At 34.6% G+C, this 22,587-nt stretch overlaps 1 protein-coding gene and 1 non-coding gene across 5 annotated transcripts in view; both read right to left on the bottom strand.

Annotated features, from left to right (window-relative positions):
• Positions 1-22,587, bottom strand: part of KANSL1L (KAT8 regulatory NSL complex subunit 1 like) — a 112,730-nt gene that overhangs the window by 20,420 nt on the left and 69,723 nt on the right. For all 4 annotated transcript variants that reach the window (XM_054585700.1, XM_054585698.1, XM_054585699.1 and 1 more), the window contains one exon: positions 2,239-2,404. In XM_054585700.1, coding sequence (XP_054441675.1) covers positions 2,239-2,404 — 166 coding nt within the window. The remainder of the gene's footprint in view (positions 1-2,238; positions 2,405-22,587) is intronic.
• Positions 19,556-19,658, bottom strand: LOC129080809 (U6 spliceosomal RNA). Its single transcript, XR_008530210.1, has one exon. It is a non-coding gene; the product is annotated as a U6 spliceosomal RNA (small nuclear RNA).

Below are 22,587 nucleotides of genomic sequence, written 5' to 3'. Positions count from 1 at the left end.
TTCCAAAAGATAAAATACATGGTTTTAACTACTTGAAGGGAAAACTTTTCAGATGCCACTTTTTGGGAAAATGTCGACTTTTACGTTCTTTCAGGTTAGCAGTAATATGAATTACAAAATCTTTTACAAATATTAAAACCTATTGACAGACTAGTTCTCTTTAAAGAGAGACATTCAATTCACTGTTTATATTCTATATTCTCACAACTGAAAGAGGACCTAAGTAGTAAAATGTGCTTCACATTTGTTAATGGTTATTTTTTAAATCAAGAATGCAAAAATAAATTTATCTTAAAAAGCATTATTTATTAAGAGGTACCTAACCTTTTTCCTAAGAAACAAATATTTTATGAAGCAGTTGATATACTGAACATTATATTACTGAAAGAAGGTATTTATTATTTAGGAAAACTATGAACACTTAGCAGGACAGACCCAGGAAGGGTCTGAATTTTAAACAAGCATCTCTCCCTCAAAGAATGTTTTTTGATGGCACATCCATACCAAAGTGTGAAAAAATATGAAGAAACAATAGGTTCATGAGTATCATCATGGAGGCTGCTTAAACATTCTGGGATTCTGGTATTGCCAATTACCAAACATAAGTTTGTTTCTCCAAAGAAACAGCACTTACTTTTATGAAGAGACTGTCATCTATTCTACTACTGTTCTTCATGAGTTGTGAGAAAGCATGATATAACTAGGGAAGGTTCTTGTTCCATCCATATACCTTCCTTAGTACCCACAGTGACCGGTGGGCTTTTATCCAAATATTTTATAACATTTTATTATGCTTATTAGTTTACATTTCAGTTGTCTTAAACTAGAATGCAAATACCTTGAGGGATTTATTTGTATTTTTACTCCTAGCTCCTACGTAGTATCTAGGATACAGTAGGTGTTCAGATTTTTACTAAATGAACACAACAAGGAAAGAATAATCCTAATTAGTAGGTGAGGAAGATAATTTTAACTTACCAGAGGGGACATAGGACAATTAAAATAAAGAATATGTATACTAACTCAGAGTTATATCATTGGTAACAAGTTCATGACCAAGAAGGCAGGCAGTAAGAAGAGAAGGTTAGGAGTGTGGCTCTGGAGACTGGCTGTCTCAGACCAAATCCTACCTTTATTACTAATAATCTATGTAATCCCAGATGAGTAATTTAACATCTCTAAGCCTCAATTTTCTCTATGTAAGGTAAAGAGGACAACAGTACCCATTATCATAGAGTTATTGTAAGAATTAAATAAGAAACTGTAAAAAAAAAAAGTAAAATAAAACTGTAACATGCTTTTATATGGCCCAGGGTACGCTAAGACCAAAAGTTAGCTGCATTATCGTTATATTTATTATTGTTTCTTTCTATTATTAAGGTTTCCTCAAAGATAGAATAAAATAGTTCCTGCCAGGAACTCACTTCAAAGTATGATATGTACTTAATAAACCATTCTAATACTGGTAAAAACCAAAGTAAGATTCAGAGCAGGGATAGGTACAAAAAACGGTGCTCTACAAAGAGAAGCAGTCCCTTCATGATTAGAGCCAGAAGCTGAAAGGAAACAAAAGCTTCCTATAAAGAGAAGAACCTAAGATAACCACTGTGTAAAATGGGGGAGGGGAGGGTTGTTGTTTTTTTTTTTTTTAATGTTCAGTATATACTCTAGTTCCTAAATAAGAATGGAAAGGTTCCAACAGAAACCAAGAACTAGAATCTTAAAACTACTTTGGGATGTGGGAATGTGTATGTCTCATTTACTCAGCTGTAAATTATATTCTGTAGATATTCTCAGGGTTCAAAAGTTGGTAATACCTAAAGATGGACAACTTTCTTCTCTCCAAGAAATCCACTGGTAATTATAAATGAAGGAATGTTATATGTCAGGGAAAACTCCCTGCAAATAACACATCAGAAAATGAACAATGACTTAGAAACATTTCAACAACATAACCATATTATCAATAGAATGCTAAAAATTTAACACTAGGAAAAAGATCGAAAGCTAGTTATTTCCCAAAGTAAATCAAGATTAGTTCCAAAGACTTAAAGAACTACTTGCAAATAAAGAACATTAAGTGAGCATGTGACTTAATTCCTCTACGAAAACTGTTTAGTTGTAATATCCAGAATAATTGGTAACTAAAATATTATTAGATTCGTTGTTTCTATAGAATTAGATTTCACCTTAGAGAACACTCAGAGTTACTGAGAAGTGTTTTAGCAGGAGGCTTACCTGATGGCAATGACAGAACAGAGTGGAAAGAAGAATCTAGCTCTGACACATGTTCTCTGAATAGCTGAGATTCTGAACTGTGTTCACAGGCACTCCAGGTTGAAGCTGACTGCAGACAAGGCATCTGTGTAGTATTTAAAAACTCTGTCTCTTTTGAAGGCAAAGTCTGCAAGAAAAAATACCGTTTAAAGATTTCATTTTTTTTTCCCTTGAAAACTGAATCAGAGAGAATGCAACAGTTATAGCACAGTATCTGAATAACAGAGAAAGAAGTCCTGGCTTAAGTCATCTTGGAGAAAGACCTTTAAAATGACAGAGTAAGGAAGAGAAATTACTTAAGGCCATGAATGTGATGAACTTCGACTAGTCCTTTTCAGTTTTTCAAAATGAAGAGCAATGTCTATGAAAATGAGTCTTTCTTCCATCTTATGAAATCGCAATAAAGAGAAATGAGTTTGAGAAACTTTGGGTGAAAAGAAAATGGTTACACTCCAGATTAGTGAGAACTCTAAGTGATGGTAAGCAAGGGCTACATTAAGAACTGTGTATACTCTTTTCCTCCTTGCAACCTATTACAACCAATGAATGAAACTGGAGTCTCTGACTTAAATTCTAATGACAGACAATATCTACACTGGAATAACAGTAAAGTACTATGAGTACTTTACATGTTTACGTTAAGTAAAATTTAATTTAAAATAAAACATTAAAAATATGCATGAAACATGCAATATGTTACATGAGTTTGTTTTTTAAGAAAAAGATTTGAGTCCAGGAATCTCAAGAAAACCATGTTCCTAAATCAAAAGAGTATGAATGCTGACCAACTGAATTTTATCTTATCTGCTTAAAAAAATGTACGTGTATAAAACTTCAAGTGCATGTATGCCTGAGACTATTTCATTGGAGGAAAAAAAAAGTCCCTGTTAATATATGCTAAAATTTGTCACATGACTTCTGTTTACATTCCATTGGCCAAGACTTAGGGTAGATAGTCACACCTAGTTACAAGGAAGGCTAGGAAATTCAGTCATTATTATTCTGGGTGATCTAATAAATAGATGAGTTTTTATAAAAAGATTCATGTGAATACATGATTACAAGAATGTTGAGTCACTGCCAAGATTTATTCTAATTATGTCATATGTATACATATATAGGAATAGTTGCTATTTCTTACATTTACAAGATGCATATTCAACTCATTATAGAATTAATTGCTCTTTTATGATGTAGTTCAGAAAGGTATAAGGAACACTTATTTGAAATTACAAAGAAAAAAATGTGTTAACCTTGCTTTTTCCATATATGGCTAGAGCATTATGAATAAAAGTTAATAAAATCTGAATATTTACCATATAATTAGTTTTCTCTTGAAATTTTTCCAAATCCAGGAAACCCATTAGCCAATTTGAAACTATCCTAAATAATTATGGAGACAAGTGAGGGGCATCTAGGAAAAGGCCTTTTTTTTCCCTGCAGAGAAAGTGAAGCCCAGGCGGCTGAAAAGGAATGGATGGAGAAATAAGAGAAAAACCAGGAGATTCTTGCCAATAAAAATGCAAATGTCTAGAGGGTGTGATCAACAATACCATATGGTGCATAAAATTCAAGTCAAATCCTGAAAAATATTCAATAAATGTTTTAACTTTAATAATGAAACATTTCATATATATAAAAGAAAATATAATTTATATTTTTAAAAATAACTTTTAAAAAATACCTATACTCACCATCCTACTTTAAGAGACAGAACATTACCAGTACCTTCGATGCCCTTCTCTTACACTGCCCGCACAAGCCTGTAGAAGAGGTTACTACTAGATGCTACTTTCCTCCTGGTACCTGTATTGTCTCCCTGTTCAAAGCTCCTGATTTTTGCTGGGCACACTTGTTAAGCTTTCTTGCATCTAAAAATGACTAAATTCTAGCCAGAACATCATGAAGAGAAGTCATGTGTACAATGTCCAGGAAGTGACCTTAAAGGTCACTTTCCTTTCTTCGTCCACCTTGCTACCTCTAACAGAGCTGTGGTGGTGAGCCACACGGGTGAGGGTAATGCTCAAAACCTCAAACACGTATGCAGGACGGGCCTGGCTCCTAAGTAACCATGTAAAGCATAGCTGTCGTGACCAGAGTATGTTCAATCTGCTGCAAGACAAAGAAGTAAATTTATATCCTGTTCATGTCACTATTTGGGGTTTCTGTCATTTGCAGCTAAACCTGTATCTTAACTAATACAATGTGCCTCCTTCATACTATTTTTCTTTCAACTTCCAGAGGTAACTGCTATCCTGAATTTTATCATTTTCTTGATTTTCTTTATAGCTTTACTAAATATTTACTACTTAAGTCTGTATGCTTTAAAAATGTATATAGACAGAATAATGTTAAGTATGTTTTCCTGCTTTACTACTCAAAATTATGTGCATTCATCCTTCTCCTGTTTATAAACATCTCTCCAGTGTTTTTAGTTTTCTTATTATTATGGAGAATGCTAGTGTAAATATCATTATACAAGAGTGGACAAAAGTAGGTTTACAGTTGTCCATATGAAAATGATAGAAATAAATAATACAGTAATTAATACTCACAACTGTAAACCTACTTTTGTCTACCCCCGTATTTGTGACCTGACACATGGGCATAAGAATTTATCTACAGTACAGAAAAAGAAATAGAATTACGAGGTTATACAAATGTGTGAATTCACATATTCAACTTGACTAGATGATATACTGAATTAAAAAGCAGTTGTAACTAATTGACACCTCAGAGCAGATTTTAGGTCTCATTGCTTCAGACCCATGCCAACATATTTATTGTCAGACTCATTTTTGCCAATCTCAGAGCATACAGAGAGTATCTCATAGTTAAAATTTGCATTGCTATTTATTTTTTAAGTTGAGAATCTTTTCATGCCTATAGCTGGCTATTCACTTTTCCTTCTTTAGGGATATACACATTTTGATGATTTTTTTTTTTAAATTGGGATGTCTTTTTCTTATTGATTTAGAAGTTTGCTTTATACAGTCTAGAAAGTTCTATATATTGCTCCCTGTCTGAGCTTCTTTTCACTTTGTGGTATCTTGACCAACAGACACTCTTGGCTTAAATGTCTCCTTTTATAAATATCTACAACAGAGGTGCCAGGACCATTCAACGAGGAAAAATAGTCTGATCAGCAAATGGCGCTGGGACAACTGGATATTCACAATTAGGAAGCAAAAGAATGAAGTTGAACTCCTCCCCAACTCAGTATACAAAACTTAACTCAAAATGGATCAATGACCTAAATATAAGACCTTAATGCCATAAATAGTTTGGTAGAAAACGTAAGAGTGCATTCTCATTATATTGGCTTAAACCATGAAGTCTCAGACATGACACCAAAAGCACAAAATAACAAAAGATAACTAGACTTCATCAAAATTAAAAACTTGTGCACCAAATATATTATCAAAAAATAAAAAGAGAACCTGCAGAATGGGAGAAAATATTTAGAAAACATATATCTGATATGGGACTAGTATCTAGAATATATAAAGAATTCTTACATCTCAATAAAAAACACAACTCAATTAAAAAACAAGCAAAGAAAAAAAAGCAAAGAACTCCAAACAAGATATAGAAATGGCCAAAGCACAAGAAAATATGCTCAGTATCAACAGTCATTAAGGAATGCAAACCAAAACCACAAGGAGGTACTCCATCACACCCACTAGGATGTCTATAATTAAAAAAAAATAAAATAAAGGAAATATTAATTGTTGTTAAGGAATAACAAATGTAGAAATTATGGGACCCTCACCCTCATACATTGGTGATGGGAATTTAAAATAGTTCAGCTGGTGTGGAAAACAGTTTAGTGGTTCCTCAAAAAAGTTAAATGTAGAATTACCATATGATACTGCAATTCCACTACTCAATAGTATGTGTGTAATCTGCTCCCACATTTTAACATAAATAGTAGCATATGAACTGTTCTATATCTTGCCTTTTTTCCCTGGTAAATGGTACATCTTAGAGATATTTCACATCAGTTTGTATACAGCTTCCTAATTCTTTTTTATAGACAGTGTATGGTTACTCTACTGTATTTAGCCAGTCTCCTGCTAATGAACATTTGGGTTAGTTATAGTTTTTGCTTTTACAAGTAATGGTGCAATGAATTATTTCATATCATATATCAACTCATATTTAAACGAATAACGAGGTGAAATTCCATTTCATAAAACCATTTTAAAGTTAACAATCCAGTGGCCTTTAGTACATTTACAATGTTGTGCAACCACCATCTCTATCTAGACACAAACATTTTTTATCACTCTAAAGTAAAACTCCTTACCCATTAAGTAATTTCTCCCTATTAATTTGCATCCCTAGCCCCTGGCAACCACCAGTCTCTCATTATGGAGTCATCTATTCTCAATATTTTTTACAAGTGGAATCACGCATGTGACCTTCTATGTCTGACTTTTTTCAATTAGCATAATGTTTTTGAGGCTCATCCAGATTGTGGTGTTATATGCATCAGTATTTCATTCTTTCATGGCTGAATAATATTCCATTATATGTATATACCACAATTTGTTGATCGATTCATCCATTGATGGACATTTCCATCTTTTGGCTACTGTGGCTAGTGCTGCTATGAACAAGTGTATATATCTACTTGTTTAAAAACGTGTTTTTAATTTTGGAGGGATATACAGGCATACCTGGGAAATATTGTGGGTTCAGTTCCAGACCACTGCAATAAAGCAAATCACAGTAAGTGAGTCACACAAATATTTTGGTTTCCCAGTGCATGTAAAAGTTATGTTTATACTATACTGTAGTCTAGTAAGTGTGCAATAGCATTATGTCTAAAAAAAAATATATACCTTAATTTAAAAAATAGTATTGCTAAAAATGTTATCCATCATTTCAATTTTCAGCAAGTCATTATTTTATTTATTTATTTATTTATTTATTTATTTTTGCTGTTGGAGGGCCTTACCTTAAATTTGTAAAAAATGCAACATCTGTAAAGTACAATAAAGCACAATAAAACAAGGTATGCCTGTACATGGATTCATCCATGTTGTTGCATGTTTCTGTATACATTGTGAGATAGAATTTCATTATATGAATACATTAGTTATTCATATAATTGCAATTATATGAATAATTCAAACTGGACTGTTTATAATTTGAAGCTATTATAAATAGTGCTTCCATGAACACTAATATACCTGTGCTGCTGACGCACAAAATGACACACTGTTCTAGGATATCATTCTAGAATAATTTTAAATTACAAGTATGTTTATCTTCAACTTAACTAGAAAACACCAAATTATCTGCCTACATACTGTACCAATTACTCTCCCACCAGCACTGTTACATAGTTCTACATCTACACCAATACTTAATATTATTTTATTTTTATTAATTTTCCAATCTAGTAGAAGGTGGGTATAAGGTGGTTTACCTTGTTCTTTTAATCTGATTTTTTTTTCAAAATACTAATGAGGTAGCCGCTTTTTTCTGTTTGTTGAATGGGAGAACCTCTCTTTTATGAAGTGGCATGTTCAAGTTTTTTGCTCATTTTTAATTGGTTGACACATTTCTATTTTAGTAATTCTTCATATTTTAACTGTGAGTTCTATGGTGGTTATATGTGTGGCAAATACCTTCTCCCACATAGCTGCTCGGGTTTCACTGCCTTTTGAACAGAAATTCATTTTAATGTGGTTAATTTTACAACTTTGTGGTTTATTAGAATATTTTCCGACTCTGAGATCATCATGTATTCTGTAGTATCTTCTAAAGTGCCTTTTAATGTTTCATTTTATATTTAATTCTATAATCTACCTCTGGGTGACTATCGTATATCATAAGGGATAGAGATTCAATTGTATTGTTCCCAATAGAATCACCAATTTCCCCATCACCAGTAACTTAAAAGATTACTACCCTTTCCTGACTGCTCTCTGCTACGACCTGCCTTAAATCAAAAGTCCATATACATTGGCTCTGTCTCTGAGCTCTCCAAGGTTTCACTGTTTATATTTCTCTTGCCTTGCACCAATGCAACACTATCTTAACAACTACATACCTTTAAAATCTGGTAGAACAGGTCCTCCTGATGTATTCTTTGATATTAACATATTTATTTTTAACCTTTGCATTGCCATATAAATTTTTCAATGAATTTGTTACATTCCAAAACAAGCAAAATACAAATAAAACCTACACAAATTCATAAAACAAACTATTCTTTGAGATTTTAATAGGCATTGTATGAAAACTATGAGTCAATATGAAAAGAACTGACTTCTTGTAATATTCTAGTGTTCCTACTTATGAATATACATAACCATTTATCTAGATGTTATTTAATACCTCTCAATAAAATTTATAAATTTTTCTGTAATAAATGTGTACATGTCTAGCTAAATATATTACAAAGTACTTCATCAATTTTTTAATATTGTAAATGATGTCTTTAAAAATTAATTTTACTTTTTCTGAAAAGTAATTTTACAAACTGATTATGACTCCAAATAAATTCATCTTTTTATTCTTTTGGATTTCCTACAAAAACAATCTACAGATAACCACTTTGATACCTCCATTCTAAGTTATATATCTTTTATCGTTTGTTCAACTGTGCTGGACTGTCCTTGCAGTAAAAGGCAGAATACAAATGGCAACAGTGAGCATCCTGTGTCACTCCCAACCTGGACAGAAAAGCCTCCAGTGTTCACCATCAAGTGTGATGCTTAACATATACTTTTGTAGATACCCTTAAAAAATCAGATTAAGAACGTTACTTTTCTTTCAATGTAGAAAACGCCATTCTAAGAGGGATGTTCATAGCTACACAGGCCTAACTCAGGAAACAAGAAAAATTCCAAATTATCTATCTCTACACCTAAAGGAACCAGAAAAAGAAGAACATATAAAACCCAAAATACAGAAAGAAAAAAATAAAGATCAAAATGGAAATACAACGGAAATCTTAAAACAATAGAAAAAGTCCCATGAACTAAAAGCTGATTCTTTGAAAAGATAAACAAAATTGACAAGCGTAGCCAAACTCATCAAGAAAAAGAGAGCAAGAGAAGTTACAGCCAGCATCACAGAAATGCAAAGAATCATGAAAGAACACTACAAACAATTATGTCAAGAAATTCAACAATTTAAAATAGACAACAAACTCACAACTATCAATAACTGAACCTAAAAAACAAACGAACAAACAAAAAAACCCTAAGCAAATAGCTAGAACAGGAATAGAATCACAGAAATGGAGCTCACATGGAGGGTTATCAGTGGGGAGGGGGAGAAGGAGAATGGGGGAAAAGGGTACAGGAAATAAGAAGTATAATTGGTAGGCACAAAATAGACAGGGGAAGGTTAAGAGTCATATGGGAAATGGAGAAGCCAAAGAACTTATATGTACCACCCATGGACATGAAATAAAGGGCTGTAATGCTGGAAAGAGGGGGCGTGCAGGGTGGAAGGGGAGAAAAAAATGGGACAACTATAATAGCATAATCAATAAAATAAAGAAACAGATAAATTTCTAGATGCATATAACCTCCTAAGACTGAACCAAAAAGAAATAGAAATTCTAAACAGACTGATTATTAGCAATGAAATTGAGGCAATAATCCAAAACTCCCAAAAAATAAAAGTCCAGAGCCAGACAGCTTCACAGGTGAATTCTAGCAAACACTTAAGGAATTCATATCCTTCTTACAATATTTCAAAAAAACTGAAGATGATGAAATGCTTTCAACCTCATTATATGAAGCCAGCATTAATGGGATATGAAAACCAGACAAAGACATTACAAAAGAAAATTATGGGCCAATATCCATGATGAACATATATGCAAAAATTCTCAACAAAATATTAGCAAACTATATAACAACAGAAGAAACATACCTCCACATAACAAAGGCTACATATAACAAATCCACAGCTAATATCATACTCAACAGTGAAAAGCTGAGAGTTCTTCCTCTGAGAGAAGGAACAAGATAAAGATGCCCACTATCACCACTTCTATTCAACATAGTATCAGAGTCCTAGCGATGACACTCAGACAAGAAAAAGAAATAAAAGGCATCCAGATCACAAAGGAAGAAGTAAAACTCTCCTTACTTGAGATGACATAATACTATCTATAGAAAACCCTAACAAGTCCACCAAAGAACCATTAGAATAAATTCAGTAAAGCTGCATGATATATAACCAATATACAGAAATATCGCATCTCTATACATCAGTAATAAATGATCAGATGGAGAAATTAAGAAAACAATCCCATTTACAATGCACCAAAAAACGTGAAATACCTAGGAATAAATTTAACCAAAGAAGTGACAGTCCTATACTCTAAAAATGGTAAGATTATTAAAGAAAGAATGTGAAAAAGATACAAATACAAGGACATACCATACTAATGGACTGAAATGATTAATACTGTTAAAATGTCCTTACTGCCTAAACCAAAAATATGGATTCAATGCAATCCCTATTATAATACCAATAGCATTCTTCTCAGAACTAACACAACCAATCCTAAAATATATATGGAACCACAAAAGACCCCAAATAGCCAAAGAAACCATGGGAAAGAACAAAGATCCTCCTCAACTTTAAACTATACTACAAATCTACAATGATCAAACCAGCGGTACTGACATAAAAACAGATCTATAGGTCAATGGACTAGAATAGAGCGTCCAGAAATAAACTCTTGTTTAGATGGTCGATTAATCTATAACAAAGGAGGCAAGGTTATACAATGGAGGGAAGACAGTCTCTTCAAAACTGGACAAATAAATGCAAAATAATGAAATTGAACCAGTTTCTTATACCATATACAAAAATAAACTCAAAATTGATTAAAAACATAAATTTAAGACATGAAACCACAAAACTCCTTTTGGGTTTGTCTCCTCAGGCTTGGACAACAAAAGAGAAAACAAACAAAGGGGACTCTTTCAAACTAAAAGTTTTAGTACAGCAAAGGAAATCAACAACAAAACAAAAGGACAACCTACTGAAAGGTTGAAGACATTCACGAATGACAGATCCAATAAGGGGTTAAGATCCAAAATATTTAAGAAACTCAAATAACACATACAAACAAAAATCCAATTAAAAATTAGTATGGCTCCAAATAGGATGTAAGATGGCCAATAGACATATAAAAAGATGGTCAGCATCACTAATCACCGGGAAAATACAAATGAAATACAAGTGAAAACACTGAGATATCACCTCACACTTGTCAGGATGGCTATCATTGAAAAATCAACAAATAATAAGTGCTGGTGAGGCTGTAGGGGAAAAGAGAGCTCTCATACACTGTTGACGGGACTGTACATTGGTGCAGCCACTATGAAAAACAGTACGGGGAATTCTTCCAAAACAGTAAAACAGACCTGGCTGGTGTGGCTCAGTGGACTGAGCGCTGGCCTGCAAACTGACAGGTTGCTGGTTCAATTCTCAGTCGGGGCACATGCCTGGGTTGTGGGCCAGGTCCCCAGCTGGGGGCAAGAGGCAACTGATCTATGTGTTTCTCGCACATTGATGTTTCTCTCCCTCTCTTCCCCTCCAAAATTACATAAATAAAATATTTTTTAAAAATGTAAAACACAGTTGCCACACAACCCAACAATTCCACATTTGGGTATATGCCACTTTTACCTAAGTAGTAAGTTAATTTATTTTCCAATGTTAAACCAATCATGCATCCCTGGTATGAAAGCAGCTTTGTGAAATTTCATATTCTTTTTATATAGTGCTGGGTTTAGTTACTACCATTTTATTTAGAATTTCAGCATCCCTGTTAAGAATAAAGATCAGCCTAAAATTTTCCTTTTTAAAACTGTCCTTGTTTATATAAAGAGTATGCCAGACTCAATTTGTTTTCTTTAAGTTTGCACAGGGTTGAGTTATATTTTCCTTGAGAGTATGCAGTAGCATTTGATGTTCAATTCAGTGAAGTCATCTGAATCTCAAATTTTCTTCTGAGAAGAATTTTAGTTACAGATTCAATCTTTTAAATGGTTATAAACTATTCAGGTTTTCTATTTCTTTTTGATTAACTTTGATATGCTGCAGATTCTTAAGAGCTTTGTCCATTTTATATAAATTTTCAAATTTAAGGACATAAGGTTGCCTATTTTCCCACTGTTATTTTTAGAAAGATCTGTATTGTTAGCATGACACACTGCCACTCTGCGTATAATTTAGGGTTCTAATTTTAAGCACGGAAGTTGATATTGGACAGGCAGTAGCTGGGAGGTATCAGGACCCAGTAATAATCACACTGCCTGAGCTGTGAACGACCAGCTCCAAGGTACATCAGGAATAGCCTGGACATAACTGACTGAGCACAGCTGCATCACAGCAGCTGAATTATAGTAGAACAATTTAACAGTCAAATTAAAGTCTCCCCTTAAAACAGTTGATTATTATTAAAAGATTTGTCTATGTTTTTCTTCTGAAGATTTTCTATTGTTACTGAAATTCTAGATATCTGTTATTTATTTAACCTTTGTCAGGACCCAACTGTGGTCATGACAAGGACAATGTATTTTTAACTTCAAAGAAATCTGCAGAAGGACTGTTTACATGTCCATATTCTTCTTATACACAGCCCTTCTAGAAGAAAGGCAGCAAAGAAGAGAGTAATAAAGCGGGCTAGGAATAATAAGAGTGTAAGTTGTGGGCCAAGAAAATCCACTTTTAATGAAATAGTGAATAAAACATTTCATTCCTTAGAAATGTTTAGATGATTAAAAAATAGCTAACTTACACTTTGAGACTCTTTTGCCAAAAATTTTATGAAAGTAAAGCTACTACAAGATTTAACATTTTAACGAATGTTTTTAGAGAAACATTAATAAGCCATATGCAAACCAGTACTGGCTCAATTTCCCTAAAAATTTTTAAAAGCTTTTAAATACAGTTAACATTCAATATTATTTTGCATTAGATTCAGGTGTACAGATAGTGGTTACACAATCATATACTTTACAAAGTGTCCCCCGAAGATGTTTAAGGAACTAAAAATATATTATCCCTATTTGCTAAGCAGCTCCCAAATTGCATATGCAAGTTATCTATAAACAATAAAGCACTGCATTCATTTATATATTCATAGAAAGTAAATTAGTCATTTTAACATGTTAATGTTGATGTGACACCTTCATACAGGAATGGCAAATAATATAGCACATCTGACGCTAGTCTTTCCTCACTTGTGACAAACATTAATATTTAACCACGATCCTCCCCCGTGGCCAGATATCATAGTTTTTCTCAGGCAGAGCTTCAGAGAGCCAACAGCCCCTACCAATCAGTTGCAACAGGCAAAAAAGATGGGCAATATTTTCTATTCTTTCATTGAGTGACTGGAAGGAATTAATACACCACATCAAGGAGAATGAAATGGAGCTGTAAAAAAAAAAAAAAAAAAAATCCAGGACCACACAAGTTTAAAGCAATGACTTAAGGTTTGTTTATTTGGGTTCTGAAACATGTTTCACTCATCCACTTCACAATGGAGTTTACAGAATTTTGAATCAGATGACTCTGAAAGGCAGATTTGGGCCATGTTCTACGGTAGCGTAATTCCTAATATAAGTATTAATTACCAGTAAGACTTGATTGGGCATTTTACAAAGTGAACTAAGCAATATCGTAATTTGCTATGCCTCTTCTTCCTCTCCTCTTTAAAATTTTTCTTTAATCATATTAAATCAGTTAAGAAGACATATTTCTTCTTTGAAATGTTTTTTATACCTGCCCATTTCATTCACTCTTTATAACCTTACATCTTGGCTACTGTAATATCCCCCTAAAAGATCTGTTTTTCTAGTCTCTTTTCAGAGCAAGTTATCCTCTTAAAAGAAACTAACTCAATCTTTCAAATACATTGATCATATCACTTCCCCACACCACAACCATCACTGATTTAACTCCTCAGAGGTGTCATAATCGTTGAATCATTATCGCCGTCATCACTGTCATCCAATTTGGTGAGGACTTATACGCCAAGCACTAGGCAAGGTACATTTCAAGTGCGATACCTTATTTAATATCCACAGAACTCTACGAGGTAGACTTATGTTTTTTTTTCTTTATTGCTTGATTCAGCTGATGTCTTAATTTGGAGTTACCTAAGCCTCAACACAGACCCCAAGATAGGATATCATCCTAGTTAGTAGGATGAGAGGCCACCAGGAAGGGAGCTAAGTCCCCTCAGCCAACAGCCAACGTTACCTGCTGGAAAAGCAGGTGAGGCTAACTTCTAGCTCCAGCTGACTGTTGGCCTTGAAGGCAGCCCCACTTTTTTTATGCATGAGAAAAACAATGCAGTAAGTGATTTTTACAATACTACACACTATTAAGAAGTAGAATTAAGGTTTCAACCCAAACAATGTGTTTTCCAGAATTCATGCATAAAACCACTAAAATGTGTTGCCTCCCCATAGGAAATAATTTTCAGGCTTTTTAGGATTTGTTACCTTCCACATTTATCTACAATTAAATAAAGCGTATCTTTTCAAAGATATGTTACAAATGCTATATATTTAATTCAAGAAGGGACTAAAGAAGCATATTATGGACAAAGAAATTTTTTTCTTTACTTCTTAATTGCAAATAAAATTGTACTTTAAAGAAAGCAATAAGCTACATTTACATTGTAAGACTTTTATACTAGAGGATTATTCTGAAGAACATATTCATATCTTAAATGTGCCTGCCAATGCATTTTCTTGTATCTGAAGATATTTCTATACTGTAGGTAGATAAAGTAATATTATACAAAGCATTAAAAAGCATAGGTTTTTCTAAGAATAAACTAAAGTATCCTAGTAATGAATAGGCTTAGACAGCAAAAGATGTGATTCAGCTAGAATAGAAAGGCCAAAAAAATTAAAATTGCTTTAGAAACCACATGGAGTCTTAGCAATTGTTGGTATGGATTGAGATTTCATAGGAAGAAACAGTTTGAAACAGTTCACAAAAGGTCTTCAGATCAGATGTTTTACTCAAGCTCATGAAAAAAAGTGTTAAGACTTAGCATTAGCACTTAAAACTACAAACCTGTACTTTATTTAAATAATACTAATTATGTATGTCTTTTCATTCTACTTCGTGCTTCAGTTTCCCATAGTAAATGGGTAATGAATATTAAATAAGAAATATATATAAAGTATTTATAAGTTAAAACAGTGCCTGGCATGTGATAATTGCTTAATAAATATTAATTATTATTTGACATTCTCATTGGAGATTAGTATTGTAAACAGGGCAAAATAAAGTGAAAATGCATACTAATTTATACTTTATTAATTTTGACCAGCAAAGGAATGATAACCTCTGCAAATAATGATTCTAAATAATTATTCCAATCCAAATGCCTCTATTTGTTTCATCTTATTGCTCTGGCAGAATACTAAGTAGAGTAACAGTTGCCTATTAAAATGTGGGGGATAAAAAAGGGTACTACATCAGTTCACAGATCTATCTGCCTAAGCAGATTTCTAGGCAGAATGTTCAAAGTGCCAATTAGTTTCATTTATTGCCTATGATAAAGTTTGGATGGAGTAGGATGAGCTTAATACAGAGTTGTAATGTTTTCAAGCAGAATTTAGAGAAATAAGAGCCAACACTTGCTAGGTTCAAAAATAAGACTGTTTCTCGTTTCTGACCACTTCAGACAGCACAAGGTTCTCACAGTAAGAAATGACATCAATTCAAAGATCAAATCCAGGGAACTGTCAGCAAAACTGGGGCCTTGATCTCAAGGGTGAGACTGTAAGACCTTTATTAAGACCTGGGAAAGGTTGAAGGCATGTTCTCAGATTGTGCATCTAGTCAACAGGGCTCCTAAGGATCAAAGTTGAACCTCAATGATCTGTTTTAGTCCAAAAATGCTTCTAAGTATCTTAAGGGTATTATCCCACAACTGCCTCATACAAAGTCCAAAATCAAGAAGAGGTTTGTAGATATTACTTTTACCCCCATGGAATTCACTTTATTATGATACATAAGAAGTCCGCAAAATTTTAAAGACTTGAACTGTTTTTTTTAATTTAATTTTTATTGTATTTTTTTTTCCCCATCATCATTTAGTCCCCTTGTGTGAGTCAGTAGTAATTCACATGAAAAGGCCTCTGGGCCTTTACCTTCTACAGATAGGTAGGTACAGATAGTGACAAAACTAATGCATATGCAAAAGTAGGAAAGTTCTTTTTTTTTTTCCCTAAAAGAAAAGGCAACTCAGAAAAGGCAAAGAGACCAGAGGGCGGAGCTGACAGTTACAAAAAACCACTTCCAGAGAATAGGCCCACATCAATGAACCTACAACATGTTCCTAATTGCATATTTTAAAACTACTGTATTCCTCCCATTTCCCCATCTGAGCAATGTCTATTCTGATTATCCCTATCTCATTATTATATGTAGGGTATGTGTAAAGAGAACAACTAATAACATTAGTTCACAAGTCTTTCATTATAGCAGAACCATACTTGAGGAACTGTACCCAAAGAACTACACCTGAGCCCTGGCTGGTGTGGCTCAGTGGGTTAAGTGCCAGCCTGAGAACCAAAGCGTTGCTGGTTCGATTCCCAGTCAGGGCACATGTGTGGGTTGCAGCCAGATCCCTGGTAGGGGGCACATGAAAGGCAACCACACATTGCTGTTTCCCCCCTCTCCTTCTCCCTCCCTTCCCCTCTCTTTAAAAATAAATTTTTAAAAAATCTTCAAAAAAAAAAAAAATCCACACCTGACAAGCCACATAAAAACATCTCAGTTCAGGTACCTGGACATGACGTAAGATAGTGAAGTAACGGGATGGGACATTAGAGGTCTTTGGGAGAAAAGGTTAATACTTTCCTCCCAACCGCAGATCTCAAATAGTTTTCTATCCACAGGTAGTTGAATCCATGCATACAACGCAGTTCAAATCCATGTTCAACTGTATTTCCATGGGTCAACTGTATTTTCAATCCTCAGTTCAAAATCCACATAGGCAAAAGGCCAACTCAAGTTACACATGGATTTTCAACTGTGTGGGCATCCTTTTCCTTGAAGGGTGGTACATGTTGATAGCTGAATAGCTCTATCAGTCCATTTCTTGCCGTAAAATATTGGGATTACCATGACTTTGGTTTATTTTATCCAGTCTCTGTCCCTTTCAGTCTAAGTTGGTGTTTTGTTGTTATATCATTTTTAAAAATTTTGTTATACCATTTTAAAATTTTGTAATATACATGTTATTCCATGCATATGTTAAGATTACCCATGCCATTAGACAAGTATGTTCTCCCCAGATCTTTTCTGGCTAACTGCATCTCTAATCATGGCTTCTGATAAGAAGGTGGATTCCCCGAGTCACATGCCTAATCTCTCCAGCAAAAGTCTGCCCAGGCACACCCTTGAGTTCTCTCCAGAGCATGCTATAGAATTTCTTGCAACAGGATGAGAATTTTCCAAGTTACCAAGCTCTGGTTCCTTTTGCACAACAATTCCTTCCTCAATCCATCAAGTTCCTCTCATATTTTACTATAAATGACAGGGAGAAATCAGAGTGCAAATTCCACACTTTGCTTGATAATTTCCTCAGCTAACTATGCAAGAGTTCAATGTTTACAAGTTTGATTTTCCACTTAACAGTGGAATATTAATCAGCCAAGTTTTCTACTACTTTATAACAAGGACTATCTTCCAGTCTCTAATAACATTTCCTTCAGAAACCTTAACAAGAGACACTTCTAACATTCTGTTCATGATAACCTATGTATTCTCTAAGGTGACAGCACTTTTGCCTTCCCTCCTCCTCACTTCCTTGTGACCTCTCATCGGAGTCTAGGCTTCTTTATCATATACCCCAACATTATTCCAGCCCCTACCCATTACCCAATTCTAAAGCTACTTTCACATTTTTAGGTATTTGTTAAAGCAACACCCTCCTTCTTGGTACCAAACTCTGTATTAGTTTCCTTGGGGTACCATAACAAATTGTCACAGATTGGGTGGCTTAAAACCATAGAAACTTAATTTCTCACAGTTATGGAAACCAGAAGTCCAAAAATGAGGTGTTGGCAGAACTGCACTCCCTTTAAAGAAAAATAATCTTTATTGTATTTTTTTCTATTACCACTTAGTCCCCTTATATCCCATCACCTCAGCAACCACCAAACTGTTGTAGTCCCTTTTGAAGTATCTAGGGGAAAACAGTTTCTTGCCTATTTCAGCTTCTGGTGGCTCCTAGCATTCTTTGGCTTGTGGTAGAATAACTCCAATCTCTACTTCTATGCTCATATAGCCTTTTTATCTGTCTCTGTGCCACAAATCTCTCTCCTTTCCCTCATAAGGATACCAGTCACAGGAGTTAGGGCCTCTCCTAAATCCAAAATGATCTTATTTCAAGATCATTAATCTACAAAACCTGTATTTCCAAATAAGGTCACTGTATTAGTTTGCTAAGTCTTCCAAAACAAAGTACAACAACTGAATGGTTTACACAACACAAATTTACTGTTTCATAGTTCTGGGGGCTGGAAGTCAGATGAAGGTATCAGCAGGGCTGTCTTTTTTGAGGGCTGGGAAGAATCATCTGTGCCACGCCACTCCCCTGGCTTCTGGTTTCGGCTGCCAATCTTTGGCGCTCCTTGGTTTGTAGAACTCTGACCGCAGGCTTCATCTCCACATGGCATCCGCCCTGCCTGCATGCAGCTGTGCCCAAATTTTCCTTTGTATAAGGACACCAGTCATACTGCATTATGGCCCACCCTAAACACCTCATCTTAACTAATTACCTCTGCAACAATTCTATTTTCAAATAAGCTCACATTCTGAGGTACCAGGGGTTAGGACATCAACACATGCGTTCTTGGGGACACAATTCAACCGATAACAATATTTTATTCCACTAGTTTTTTTGCTTACGTGGTTTCTTTTTTTTGTTTTAATTTAAATTTTATTTCTTAGTTACAATTTACATTCAATAGTATTTTGTATTAATTTCAGATGTTCAGCATAGTGGTTAGACAATCATATACTTTACAAAGTTTTTCCCCAGTATTTCCAGTACCCAGCTGGAACCATACATAAAACTATCATATTTTGCTATGCATAATGTGCATATTTTTTGCCCCAAATTTTTAGGGGAAAATAAGGATGTATGTTACATATGGGCATAATGATTACATATCATGGGTATAACAACAGGTACAATAATCCCATGTATAATGTGCCCCAAAATGTGGGTACGCATTATACTCAGCAAAATACAATGTGATGCTTCACAAATTTGTGTGTCATATTTGTGCAGGGGCCATGCTAATCTTCTCTGTGTCATTAGAAGTTTTGTATATGTGCTGCAAGAGCACGCATACTTTCATGGTTTCTAATTAGAAGTCAGCTGTAAATCTTATTCTTGTTCCTCTATAGGTTTCATGTTTTTCTCTCTGCATTTTTTTCAAGATTTTCTCTGTTATTGGTCTTCTGCATTTTGAATATGTTATGCCTAGATGTTTATTTTTTGGTATTTATACTGCTTGAACTTTTCCTGCTTGAGTTTCCTGGATATGTGGTTTGGAGCTTGTCATTAACTTTGGACAAGTCTCAGGTACTATTACTTCAAATAGTTTTTCTGCTCCTTTCTCTTTTACACCTCTGTATTTCGATTACACGTTTGATATACCCGTCATCTGAAATTGCCCCAGAATTCTTGGCTGCGCTGTTCTGGTTTTTTTCCATTCCTTTTTCTCTTGACACTTCAGTTTGTGAAGTTTATATTAACCTATCTAGGCTTGCCAAATCTGTCTGCAGCTGTCCAGTCTACTGATGAGCCCACGGAAAGCATGCTTTATTTAGGTTACATGTTTTTGATTTCCAGCATTTACTTTCGATTCGTAAGAGTTTCCATCTCTCTGCTTACGTTACCGTTTGTTCTTGCATGTATTGTACTTTATCCATTAAAGACTTTAATATATTAATCATAGTTATTTAAGAGAAATCTGGTATCCTGGTCATATTTGAAGCTGCTTCTGATGACTTGTCTTCTCAGAGTGTTTTTCCCAGCATGCCTTATAATTTTTTGTTCAAAGTTGGACATGATGTATCAGGTAACAAGATGGAGATAAACAGGCCCTAAGAGGTTATGTTAATCTGGCTATCAGGTGCACTATTTTTAATGTCTGCTACAGCTGAAGGTACCAGAAGCCTCAAATTCTCCCAATGTCCTTCTTTTTGTCTCCCCTATTGAGTTCCGACCTCCTTAAGAACTCCCCCTCAGAAAGAGCCTCTGCCTTAGAGCTGCGTAGCCCACTGTTACACTGCAGTCTTCTTGGTGTGGTGGTGAAGTGTAGGGCAGAGGACACATATCTACCCTCGCGGCACCATCCAGCATAACTTTATGATTAAACCTCAGTCTTGGAATGGGTCTGTGTTCCCAGTCTGTGACCTTAAGAAGTGTTTCTTATTTTCCACCCTCATTCCGACTTAGGTGAAACAGATAGGCTACGTGGCGCAGGAGTGGGAGAAATGCTCTTTTCCCAGGAATAAGGCTCTGGGTAAAATCTTTTCCCCTGAAAAGGAAGCCTTGTTTTAGACAATACTCTGGGCTTCTTTCTAAAGGTTACACTACCCCTTCCATGCCAGAGCCACTACGAATCTCTCTTCACTGTGAAAACTTAGTGGGTTGCCTAGAAGTGAAGCCCATGAATGTGCCGGGGCTCCCAAGAGTGTGATCCCAGGAGTTTTTCACTCTGAAACTAGTCCACATTCAGTATCTTGCAATTCATCAAAATTACCATTTAGGTGTTCCTACCAGTTACTTTACAGTTACCGTTGCTTCTGTTCCAGGTAAGCAGACTTTGGCAGTGACTCTCTGGGTTTGCTACTCTCCATATTTCGGAGAGGCAGTATGCTCTACAACCTTAATTCTCTTGTAGATCCATAAAAAGTCCTGCTAATTCTTTAATAATATGATGATTTTTTTTTGTAATTTATACAAAGTTGTTGGCAATTAGAATGATAATCTTTAGAGTTGGCCAAAAAGTCTGTTTAGTTTTTTCTGTAAAATAAATTGGTTCATTTTCACCAATGATTTTACTGATTTGGAATTTTGAGTATGCTGGCTATCTCCTGCTACTGGTTTCTAGTGGGTAGAGGCCGGGGTGCTGCTAAACAGCTTCCAATGCATAACGCAGCCCCACAGCAAAGAATTATAATGCCAAAATGTCTACAGCACCAAGAAACTTCACAAACCACTTTTGACACGTTCCATCAGTCACAGCACCTTCTCCATACACTGCACAAATCTTTTTTTGCATTTCAATTACACTTTTACCTTTCTTAAAATAATAAAGCCTAATATGGTGAAAATGTTGCATATTTTCTTCCATCTTCAATAATAAAATGGCTGCACAAAAATTGACCAATTTTGAAAAATTTTTTAAAAATACACACTGATATGACAGCTGCCACAATACAATCTAAAAAATTGTTTCAAATTGTACAGAAAAAACTAAACAAAATTTTTGGCCAGCCCAATACTATATGCTAATAGCAAAGACTCCCACCTCTCACTATTGCCCCTCTATAAGTTTTTCTCAATCAGTACTCTAGTAGAGAGTTAAGTGCTAAAGAAAATGATTTTCAAATTATTTTTTCAATTCTTCCAAGAATGCTACACTGCTAGTAACATTCTAGAAACACAGAAGTTAGTTTATTGACTTTTTTTTTTTTTTTAAGAACACAGGCCAGTTGTCATTTTTTTAATAGCATGTTTCTGGTTTTGGCTTTGGCTGATGTTTTCTTATGATTAAATTTAGATTATATCCCTGGTCAGAATACTACACAGCAATATTGTGTCCTTAGTTTTGATCACGCAGGCAAGGTTATTATCTGGATCTCTACCATATAGTTAAGACCACAGAAATACCCTGCTCCTTATCAAACTCCTTAGTCTTGATGCCAGATTTTTCACCCACTTATGATACTTGCCCAATCAGTCTTTAATACGATTATTGCAATAATTCTGTAATTTCACTGCTTACTCCACATTTATTAATCAGCATTCTGTTGTATGTTAAAGTTCACCCAGTCCCCTTTTGATCAGTCTCTCACTCTCTTTCTTTAGTATGGACTAATGGCTTCCTATTTTTTCAATGGTTCATTACTGTCCTTAATTAGATGGATGCTCAAATAGTCCCAGATTTGATCAGTGAAAGTATCATCAGGCTAGCTCCTGGCTTCTTTTGTTATGCCCCCATCATTTTTTCTTTTTCTTTTTCTTTTTCTTTTTTTTTTTTT

This window comes from Pteronotus mesoamericanus, unplaced genomic scaffold (genome assembly GCF_021234165.1).
Source record: "Pteronotus mesoamericanus isolate MK-2021 breed Mesoamerican mustached bat unplaced genomic scaffold, CSHL_Meso_final contig_90, whole genome shotgun sequence".
Classification (NCBI taxonomy): Eukaryota; Metazoa; Chordata; class Mammalia; order Chiroptera; family Mormoopidae; genus Pteronotus; species Pteronotus mesoamericanus.
The sequence above is the reverse complement of the archived record's forward strand: the minus strand, read 5'-3'. Positions and strand labels throughout refer to the sequence as shown.